This window comes from Oncorhynchus masou, chromosome 15 (genome assembly GCF_036934945.1).
Source record: "Oncorhynchus masou masou isolate Uvic2021 chromosome 15, UVic_Omas_1.1, whole genome shotgun sequence".
Taxonomy (NCBI): domain Eukaryota; kingdom Metazoa; phylum Chordata; class Actinopteri; order Salmoniformes; family Salmonidae; genus Oncorhynchus; species Oncorhynchus masou.
Genome location: NC_088226.1, coordinates 58,312,938 through 58,323,315, shown reverse-complemented (window position 1 = coordinate 58,323,315; position 10,378 = coordinate 58,312,938). Strand labels below are relative to the sequence as shown.

Here is a 10,378-nt window from a genome sequence, read left to right as displayed (position 1 = left end):
AAGCAGTGGCCTCTTTAGAGTGGACCCTCCAAGGCAAGCTGAAGTAGGATCAAGCCCCTAATGTGTAGTTAGTGTGCCAACTTCCATCTCTCCGAGGCAGACTCAGGGTCAAAGTAAAGGACCGGATGGGGGTTTGAGTCTGGATACTCACAAGCTGACCTAAACAGTGAGGGGAGTAGTTCAGAAAGTTTGCCAGCTGCATTTTATTTGAGGGTGAAAAAGTTAACCTGATTTTTCTGAAGAATCCAGAAGGGGAAAAAATCCCTTTGAAACTCAGGTCAATATCATGTCAAGGGTGTAGTTACTGTGTGCAGTCCTGATTTGAAAATTGCCGTTTTAATCCATGCCATCACTGACTGCCTGCATTCTCTTACATAGATGACAGACATCCAATGTATTACACAATGCTGTATTATTCCTTTGTACTCTAAGTACCCAGCTACAGTTTTTTGTAACTTCCTATCTCTGTTCTGACCTGCCGTTCATTTCGGAAACCATTGGCTGAAAATTGCTCTTAGTGCACTGAGGTAAAGATGGCTCTAAGCCACAGGAGGTTGGTGGAACCTTAATTGGGGAGGACGGGCTTGTGTTTATGGCTGAGCGGAATGAGTGGAATGGTATCAAATGGTTTCCATGTGTTTGATGCCATTCCATTTGCTCCGTTTCAGCCATTATCATGAGCCGTCTTCCCCTCAACTGCTCACTCTGTTCATTCACCTCTTATTTTCCCTCTGAGGCTTTCCCAAACACATTTTAGGTAAACCAGGAATCTCCACAACTAGAACCATATTAAAAAGACTGATTCATAGTGTTGTTTAATGAATGTTGTACTTTGTTACACGGTTTTCTGGGCACCGAAGGCTACAGTGTATGAGGCACAAAACATAAATTCAACTATGTGAGAGGAATAACTACAGTACCTCTTTCTGTAGATATAATCTCACGTGACAGATTATACCCTGTTTAGAAATAAAGCTATCTATCTACCTAGAATGAGATTTGGTTAGGGGTTCCTAGATCAGTGTAGATAAACCAAGTTTCTCTTCCTGGTCCTTTTGCCCTGTCTGGTCTGGACAACATGTGGCAGGTGTGCCATCTCACATATCAACACCGAAGCCCCAAAGACTCCTTACCTATGGCCAGATCAGCCAGCCACTCCCCCTAAAAGTAAATGTGGATCAAATTAGCCTAACAGCAGAAATGTTCTCTCTTGACTACCAACCGCTTGTCTCTGTTCTGCTCTCAAAAACAGACTATTCTTTCTCCCCAAGACAGACAGACACGCTTACTCAATTTCCTGACTCTGAGATATTTTTCCAATTCTCAAAAATAGATTACAGTAGGAGTTACATGCCAATAAAAGCAAGAAAGACAGAAACTGAACAACACTGAATACACAAAGTCAGACAGGAAACAACTTCTTTAACGTGATCCATTTATTTGACTTGGTCCAGTACTACAGAAGCATGGTTTGAAGTAGAGGGATCAATGACGTTTGGTTCCTTCCAAGAACATTTCTTAAGACATAGTCATATATGATGAAATCTGATTGGTATACTTGACCATGTTATATTGACCAACACTTTCACAATGAAATGTCATCTTCACTCCCTCAATGCTATACGCATTGAAACAATGATATCTCTCCATTTATGCAGTCAACACACCCACAAGCAGGCCATTTATGCAGTCAACACACCCACAAGCAGGCCATTTATGCAGTCAACACACCCACAAGCAGGCCAAATCATGAACAGAGTAACTTTATACGTCAAATGAAAATGGCTTTATCACCAATAAATACAAGTATAAAAAACACCTTGATAATAATTCTCATTATCATAAAATTAAACATGATCATAAAAGATAGCAACGCCACTTAAACCACCTTAGCGGTCCAGGTTCATCAACTGATACCAAAACAAAATCATAACCGTGGCAATAGCCAACAAAAATAATACTTAAATAACATAATAATACTATTATTACTGTCTTAATAACAATATCCAGTCAAGTTTTCCTATGCTTAGACTTTCTGCTACTAACTAATGTATATGCACCAGTTATTTCCAGTTTGGCAGATAGAAAGTTTAATCAGATTTTCTCCATTGTTTTCTCCTGATGTCATTCCTTCGTTTCGGATCTCCTTGCTTTGGTACAGATGGACTCTGACTACTTCTTTGGGATCAAACAAGGGGTTGTCAATGTGATGGCACATACATGTACGTGTTTATCTCTGTGTTGCCCAATATGTGTTAGCATTTTAGAAAGATTACTGTCATAATAACAACCCATGGATTTCCCCTTTGGGTTTATCAATGGGCACCTCTTTCTTTGGGAGGGGGTAGGTTTAAATGCCCTGTTCTCTGGGGTTGGGCCACCAGGCTGTATTAGTAAGTTGACTCTTGATTTGATGTAAGTTCACAGGTAAACACTCGGCAACATGGCTGAACTCAGGTCAGCTGCTCTGACCCCTCAGGTGTACCAAAAACAGGGGAAACACTGAGATCTCACTGACATCAGATCAGTCCCCTGATCTCTTACGGCCAAACTCAGGGAAGAAATACTTTCTGCCATAACATAAAGCAATATAAAGTTTCTATATTTTGGAGAATCAAAAACAGAAGCGTAATAAAACAAAATACTAACATAGTATAATTTCATCACTGTAAATCCAGTTGACAATAAAAGGCAATACAAAGGGCAATAAAATGCAATATAATACAGAACGGGTCTGTCGTTTCAATCAATAACCAGAACTTTGCACTAGCGGACCTTTGAAATCATTCAACATGTTAATTCTGTTGCTTGGGGGTTGCTATGGTTTTCCATACACATATTCTGATGATACAGTATAATCAATGTATCAGTCACAGATCTCCCTCTCCATCCCAGTTTAAAAGGCCATTCTAAACACACTCCATAGAACACACTCAGCCCATGACACAAGTTGCTTTGCCAGCCTCTAGCTTTTGGCCTAAAACAATCTCTTAACAAAAAAGTGACAGCATAATAAAAGCCTGTCAGGCTATTATTGTTGCAAAAATAAATTAATTTTCAGATGGGGTTTCCCAGCTATCATAAAGGTTCCAGGGGCACATACAGTACCCAATCCATTTCACCCCCTGCATCAATGAAGCTTCTTCTCATATTTGGTAAAACATTAAATAAAACACTTTCCATTTCCTTTCTTTCTACTCAGAACTCACTTTCTCTGTTACTTTCTCTAGTCTACATCTCTGTTTCCTTCAACTCAGCAACTCAACTCTTTCACCCTTTCCGACAGGAAAGGCTTCACAAATCTCACCTTCACTGAGAACATTCTCTTTCACTCAAACACTTGTTTCCCTCTAAAATCTCTACTACTCTCTACCATTATTATGTTTCTCTCTACTACACTATACCTCCCTCTAATAAAAACAATAGCTGGCTAATGGTGCTTATTTGACAAAATGGCCCTGTACACACAGCTGGAAACCTGACAGCACAGACCACAGAACCCACCTGACTGGTGCGGATAACATCTCCCGCACCAACACGTCTCCAGCCATTGTCTGTGGAATGTGCAGTGTCATCAGAGCACTGAAACAAATCCTTCTACTAAGCCCTTTGTGGAGTTGAAGGGGGATGGTTTAAACAAATTAAACTAGGCTATAACAATATCCACAGATAACAACCTGAGCATTGTGTACACGACTTGTAGGGTTTCTCTGCCATTTCCAGCTGGTAGGACTCTGTAGCCAAGTTATGCCAATTGAGTGAGAAGGCCTCAGCAGAGGCAACTCCAGCACTGCACGACAGGCATACAGACAAAACAACCACAGACATGGCTGTTTATTTGCCAGGAACATTCCGGGCCTATGAGAGGGTGTCTGGGCTATCTACCTTCTAAGGTGAGCAGCTCCAGACCCCTCGAGCTGGCCTGACCAGGCCTTGTGTTGTTTAAGACTCTGTCATCTCTCTGGGCTTGGTTCTTGTTCCTGACAGTGTGTATTTTGGGATGGAGACGGGACTGTTTCATCTCAACTGCTGTTTAATGTCTGTGTGACCCCTGACCTGTGACTGTGTAAGGCTATAGGCCATTGTGTGACCCCTGACCTGTGGCTGTGTAAGGCTATAGGCCATTGTGTGACCCCTGACCTGTGACTATGTAATGCAATAGACCACAGTGTGTTCCATTAAGGTCCTGGGTCTCTCTCTCTCTCACCACATTCACATGAATAAGAATCAAAATAGCACAAATGGTGACAGGTTGGCCTGCATCCATCCTACTCCACTTTCAGGAAATGACTTACATAATTTAATTTAGATCCTAAAAGGCACTTCCTACATATTCCTTAATATCATATGCTCATATATAGGACATACGCTTTTATGGTGATATACATAGCCACATTTTTTACATATGCAGCCATATTAATAGATCATGTATACATGTTTCACTTCCTTGGGTAACATAACAATTATATATGTCAGTTCCACAATCCACACAAAGGGTTGGAGACATTGAGCTTTGGACTATTCCAGTACTGCCAGAACCCATCAGTTTTGTATTCATACCAAATCTACGCAAATATTAATAAATAGTTAACATCGTCAGTTATTATGGAGCAAGACCCTGGTTTGTTTTTTACATGAAGTAAAAGATCACAAAAACATGTGCTCTGTGTGAGTTTTAAGGTGCTTTTGTAAACTCAAACTCAATTCATGGTTCGCTTCGAGAGCCAACCAGTTTCTGGTTGCTGCGTATGTGATTCTAACTTGCCTTTTGCTGAACATGTAAACATTTGAACACAGCAAAGTCTACGGGCGGATGGAGGAGGAAGGCTGGGCGGCATTTTCTCATGCCAGTTGTTTATTTACTCCACTCACGTCGTTTGAAAACCCTGCTAACTGAATGTCCTTTGGCCTGAGAAGTGCATAACAGTCATGTATTGTATGTATGAGTGTGTGTATAATATAGTTTCCAACAAGGATTTGAACCCCAGTGAGAAAACTATAACCTTCCAAAAGGTTTAGGTAGGCTATCTCAGCAACATACGGGTCACTGGTCGTCAATGACATACACATACATGTACACACAGACACACACACACCAACAGAGACAGATGTTACAGCCTCAGCCTGGCCACCTGGCTGCCTCCTCTATCCCCTCCTCGGCTAGGTGAGGTTGCTGCTGATGTCCAGGGCTTGCTGGTACACCTGAGTCATGTCGTCCAGGTCCCCCAGCAGGGAGAAGCTGCCATTGTCCCCCGGGGACCCCCGCAGTCTGGGGGTCCGGCTGAACTTTGACCCGTGGAGCAGAGGGGCTGCCTGGAAGCCCTTGAAACTGGCCAGCTGCAGCAGGTTTTCGGCTGACACACAAGCCCTGATGTTGGGGCGGTGGGGGGCGGTGGGGGGCCAGTCGGGGGACAGCCTGGGGGATATGACGCCATCCTCCAACACCATGCTAGATGGACGGCTCTGGCTACGGGACAGGCCAGAGTCGCCCTGGGAGGGGTCCCCGAGAGCACCAGCTGAGGGAGGGCCGCTGTAGGTGGAATACTTCCCGTTGCGCTTCAAGATGCCCTTCCTCCCCACCACTCTCCTGGGCGGGGAGCTGCAGGCAGCAACCAGGGACATGGTGGCACCCACTAGCAGCTCGGAGGACTCACTGCGCTCCGGGGAGGAGTAGTACCCTGATTCCCGTTGTTGGTTGTTCTTCAGGATGCCCTTCCTGGGAAGGGTGGGCACCATCTTGGCCGGCGAGCCCCCTGCCAGGGCGGGCTCCTCCTCTTCCTCCTCTCTGTCGGGGCTAGAGCAGCCTGGTTCTCCCTCGGCTGGCCTGAGGCCCATCATCGCTCCACCACTCCCCAGCTCCACCTCCTCCAGGCTGGGCGAATGCTGCTTCTCCATCAGCCGGGTCTTCAGGATCCCCTTGGGCCTCTTCAGCCCGGGCTTCTCCCCCTCCCCTCCACCGTGGGGCCCATCTCCCACCTCGTTCTCTTTCTTGGACTTCTTGGGGCGCTGGCGGAGGACCAGGGGCAGCAGGGCGGTGGGTTTACCCGGCCAGGGCTCTGTGCGGTTCTGCCAGTCAATGAAGCGGGCAAGCATGGGAGAGGAGGTGCCATTGTCCCGCTGGGTCTCGCAGTCGCACACGCTGCTCTTCCAGCCCCAGTTGACCCACCAGTGGTTGGCGATGTCTTCCACCGTTGCCCGCCGCTCTGGGTTCACCATCAACATCCAGCGGATCAGACCACGGGCATCTGGGAGGGGAAACAGGAGGGGAGCATAGTTTAACATTCTGGATTTGAGCACAACAGGGGGTATGTAGGAGCTGGATTAAACTTCACTGTTGTGTTTTGCTGCAGAGCATTTATTATCTAATAATCATTATATTTAGTGTGTAGAGGGAAACTAGATCTTAGACCAGGGTTTCCCAATAGGCATCCCGCAAAAATCTTCAAAGAAAATAATAGTTGTTGGACATAAAAGACTGTAAAATCACCAGAAAATCAGCTCAAAGTGATTTTAATTGAGGGATTCTGTTTCCAAGTATTCCCACGCATAAATAGAGAGGCATATGTTATCCCAATGTAATCAAGGTTTGAAATGATTCTGTTTGGGATTCTTGCACTCAATTTGCAGTGTACAAATGATTTATAATAATGTTGCGCCCCCCCGACCATCCGCTCAAGGAAACATCGGCCCACAGAGGAATGTAATTAGGTATCCCTGTCTCAAACTGTAGGTAGAGGGTCTTGATCTGTACCTGAGGACTGGGTGGGCTCTCTGTACTCTCCGTTGCTGATCTGGCGGATGAGGTTCTTGTGGTCTCCTCCATCGAACGGCATGGTCCCATAGACCAGGGTGTATAGGAGCACCCCCAGAGCCCAGCTGTCCACCTATAACAACAAAACACACACACGGGTAACTACACAGATCAGGATCACAATCAGATAGACTGAATGTGAGAGATCAGTCAGTAAAATCCGTCACTGGAGACGTAGTTGAAAAAAATTGGAATCTCTCATTTCCCTTTTCCAATTCCCAGTAACTGGTAAATGAGGCTCAATGCCATTACTGGGTTAGCAACAGATCATTAAAACATTAACAAGGAGCGTACTGTATCTGAACTGGAACGACATATGTTGTAGCGACAGCTGAAACAGTGTAAGCACTGCACAGCTATACACTCTAGAAAGGGTTCTACATGGAACACAAAAGGGTTCTACCTGCAACCAAAAAGGGTTCTTCAAAGGGTTCTCCTATGTGGAAAGCCGAAGAAACTTTTAAAGTTCTAGATAGCACTTTTTTTCTAAGAGTGTACCATATTGCTCTACTACATAATATCATAGGAAATCTTCATTTTGGCACATTTTTGCAAAAAGACAAAAGGTTACGGTAATCTGATATTTTTCTCAACACATTGCAGTCAATTTGAAAAGATGAGTCTCTCTCTCCTTCGCTCTCTCTCCCTCCCTCCTCCCCCTCCATTCCCTCTCCAACCTACTTTTCCTCCCTCCCTCCCCTCCTCCACCCTCTCCCTCTTTATCTCCCCTTCCCTCTCCCTCCATTCCCTCTCCCTCCTTTCCCTGTGTCTCTTTCCTCTCATCTCTCTCTCTCTCCCTTTCCCTCTTCTATCTCCCTCCTCTCACCCACCTCTGTCTGTCTGTTGACTCTCTCTCTACTCTCTCCCCTTTCTCCCCCTCCCTCCCTCCCTCCCTCCCCCAATTCTCTCTCCCCCACCTCTATATGTCTGTTGACTCTCTCTCCCCTCTCTCCCCCTCCCTCATTCCCTCTCTTCTCTCTCCCACCTCCCCCTCCATTCACTCAGATAGGCTGAGAGACAGAGGCAGACAGACAAACGGACACAAACAGGCAAGTAGACAGACAGACAGACAGACAGACAGACAGACAGACAGACAGACAGACAGACAGACAGACAGACAGACAGACAGGCAGACAGGCAGACAGACAGACAGATGACATACAGGTTGACATATAGACAGGCAGACAGAGACAGAAAGGCAGGCAGACAGACAGTTTAAAAAGTTTTTTTTTTAAATTTACCAATATCCTCTTCAAAATTCAATTAAGAATTAATAACAAGACAATTGTGTCCAATGGAGGTTTAAAAAAATGCTCTTGGGTCAATAGACTTCAAATTTCATATGCCGGGTCATGACTGTTCCCCGGTCACAAATATGTAACATTTGGGAAGATTAAACCTTTTTAACCCTTCGAAACGGCCCCAATGACCCCCAATTAAGTCACTTCCTGTAATAGCAGGAAGCTGAAATTCAATGTACGGAGAGACTCTTTAACAATGCCTTGAGTTTCATGTCTTTATGTTAACAATTGACCGTTCTACAGAGAGGATGGAAGACAATGTATTTGTGTAACTGCAGCGAGAGAATGAAGGACCATGTTGAGGATTAAAGGGTTACTTCAGGATTTTGACAATGAGGCTCCTTATCTACTTCCCCAGAGTCCGATGAACTTGTGGATACAATTTTATGTCTCTGCCAAAATCCCAAAGTATCCCTTTAATTAAGACTCTTCCTGTTTCCACAGGAAACTGAACCTCAACCGAGGGCATCCCTAAAAGGTCACTCTTGGTTGTGTGCATGTCACGATCGTTTAGAGATGGATTAGACCAAGGAGCAGGGTGGTAGGAGTACATTTTACTTTTATTTAAATGACACCGAAAAAAAACGTCAAATACAACAAAAAAACGAATGTAAAGCTACATGCAGTGCAGAAAGCAACTACACTCAAACAAGATCCCACAAATAAAGGTGGAAAAAAGGCTGCCTAAGTATGATCCCCAATCAGAGACAACGATAGACTCTGATTGGGAACCATACCCGGCCAACAAAGAAATAGAACAACTAGAATGCCCACTCAAATCACACCCTGACCTAAACAAATAGAGAAATAAAACGTCTCTCTAAGGTCAGGGAGTGACAGTGCAAGGATGGATAGCTAGATCAATCACAGTCAACAGGGGCATCATGGTTAATAGAGGGCTGTAGGTAATGCTTTTCTATGGAAGAAAGGCCTTGTTCTCTGTGGGACCAAGTTTTCACTGTGAAGAGTTCATTTCTCATGGTCAGATGTAGGTTTGGGTTCATCTAAAGCGTCTGTTGAACGATTCCATACATTTAGTTTGTTCTGTTGATGTCACTCAAAAGCACACTAACTTTAGGTCAGGCTTCGAGGCCTACCTTTCTGCAACGTAGTGGAGGGAGGGGCAAATTAAATCATTGTTAATTGGATTCAGGTTTGGATTATGTCTAGGGTTGAGGCCCTAACCCTAGCTTCATATCAACTCCCAGCTCAACCCTAACTCCAAGAGCCAGGAAGTGGAGGGCTATCCGTCCGTCTGCCCGTGTCTTTCACCAATTTACCCATTGTAGCTTTATCACCAATGTTTTTGCCTTGACTGCAATGTATAGATTTAGTATGTGCCAATAACCTTGATGCATATCATCAATATCCTGTCTGTGGAGGTGGGAAAGTTGAGAGTCATGGAGGTAGGAGAAAAAGGAGGTAGAGAGAAGTAAGATAAATAGTATAGAAGGGGGATAGGGACATAGAATGGAGAGGGGAGAAGGGGAGAGTAAGGGAAGGTGAAGAAGGGAGAAAGAGAGAGAGGGAGGGAGGGAGAGAGCCATCGCCGTACCATTTCTCATATATCCATTTGTTTTGTCTTGTTTCATACACACCTGGTTTCATTCCATAATCACACTGCCTGTACTTAGTCCTCTGTTCCCTTCCATGTCTTTGTGTGTAATTGTTTATTGTGAATGGTATATGTTCACGCGCTATACTTTTGTATTCATGTTCCGTGTTTTTTGGGCACTTAGTTGTCATGTTGTGACTATTTTTTGACTGGAATAAAAGTGTGCCTGTTTACTCTACTCTGCTCTCCTGCCTTACACAGCCTTAACAGAGCGAGGGAGGTGTCATGCCTGTGATTCCTTCCTTATATCTCCAAAATTGTGATGAAGGTCTTCCCCCATTGAAAGCAATTTATTCACTTCGGTCTCAACCCTGTGACACTCATGTTTTCCCATTGACTGCAATTTATTGACATACGATTAAATTGGTTAAAGCTCATCTTTTCCCTTTGATGGCTATGTATTGAGAAAAACATCAACCCTGTGACACATATTTTCCCCTTGACTGCAATGTATTAAGAAAAACATCAGCTGCTGTGACATTTGACCTTTTTGCAAAAATATGCCAGGATGACGTTTTCAGGCTGATAATGGGCTGTGCTCTAAGCCCTGATTTCCACTTACATCCTCTCAGCCATAGAACCAGAGTCTGGAGTGTGTCAGTTTTTTTTCCATGAACATAGAACTCTATTTCCCCCTCTGTCTTTCTTTAT

At 44.4% G+C, this 10,378-nt stretch overlaps 1 protein-coding gene across 1 annotated transcript in view; it reads right to left on the bottom strand.

The window, feature by feature from the left end:
• Positions 1-1,418: 1,418 nt before the first annotated feature.
• LOC135556545 (NUAK family SNF1-like kinase 1) overlaps positions 1,419-10,378 on the bottom strand; it is a 36,253-nt gene continuing 27,293 nt past the window's right edge. The window contains exons 6-7 of the mRNA XM_064989837.1: positions 6,752-6,884; positions 1,419-6,245 (exon numbers count right to left, since the gene is read on the bottom strand). Coding sequence (XP_064845909.1) covers positions 5,161-6,245; positions 6,752-6,884 — 1,218 coding nt within the window. The 3' untranslated portion in view covers positions 1,419-5,160. The remainder of the gene's footprint in view (positions 6,246-6,751; positions 6,885-10,378) is intronic.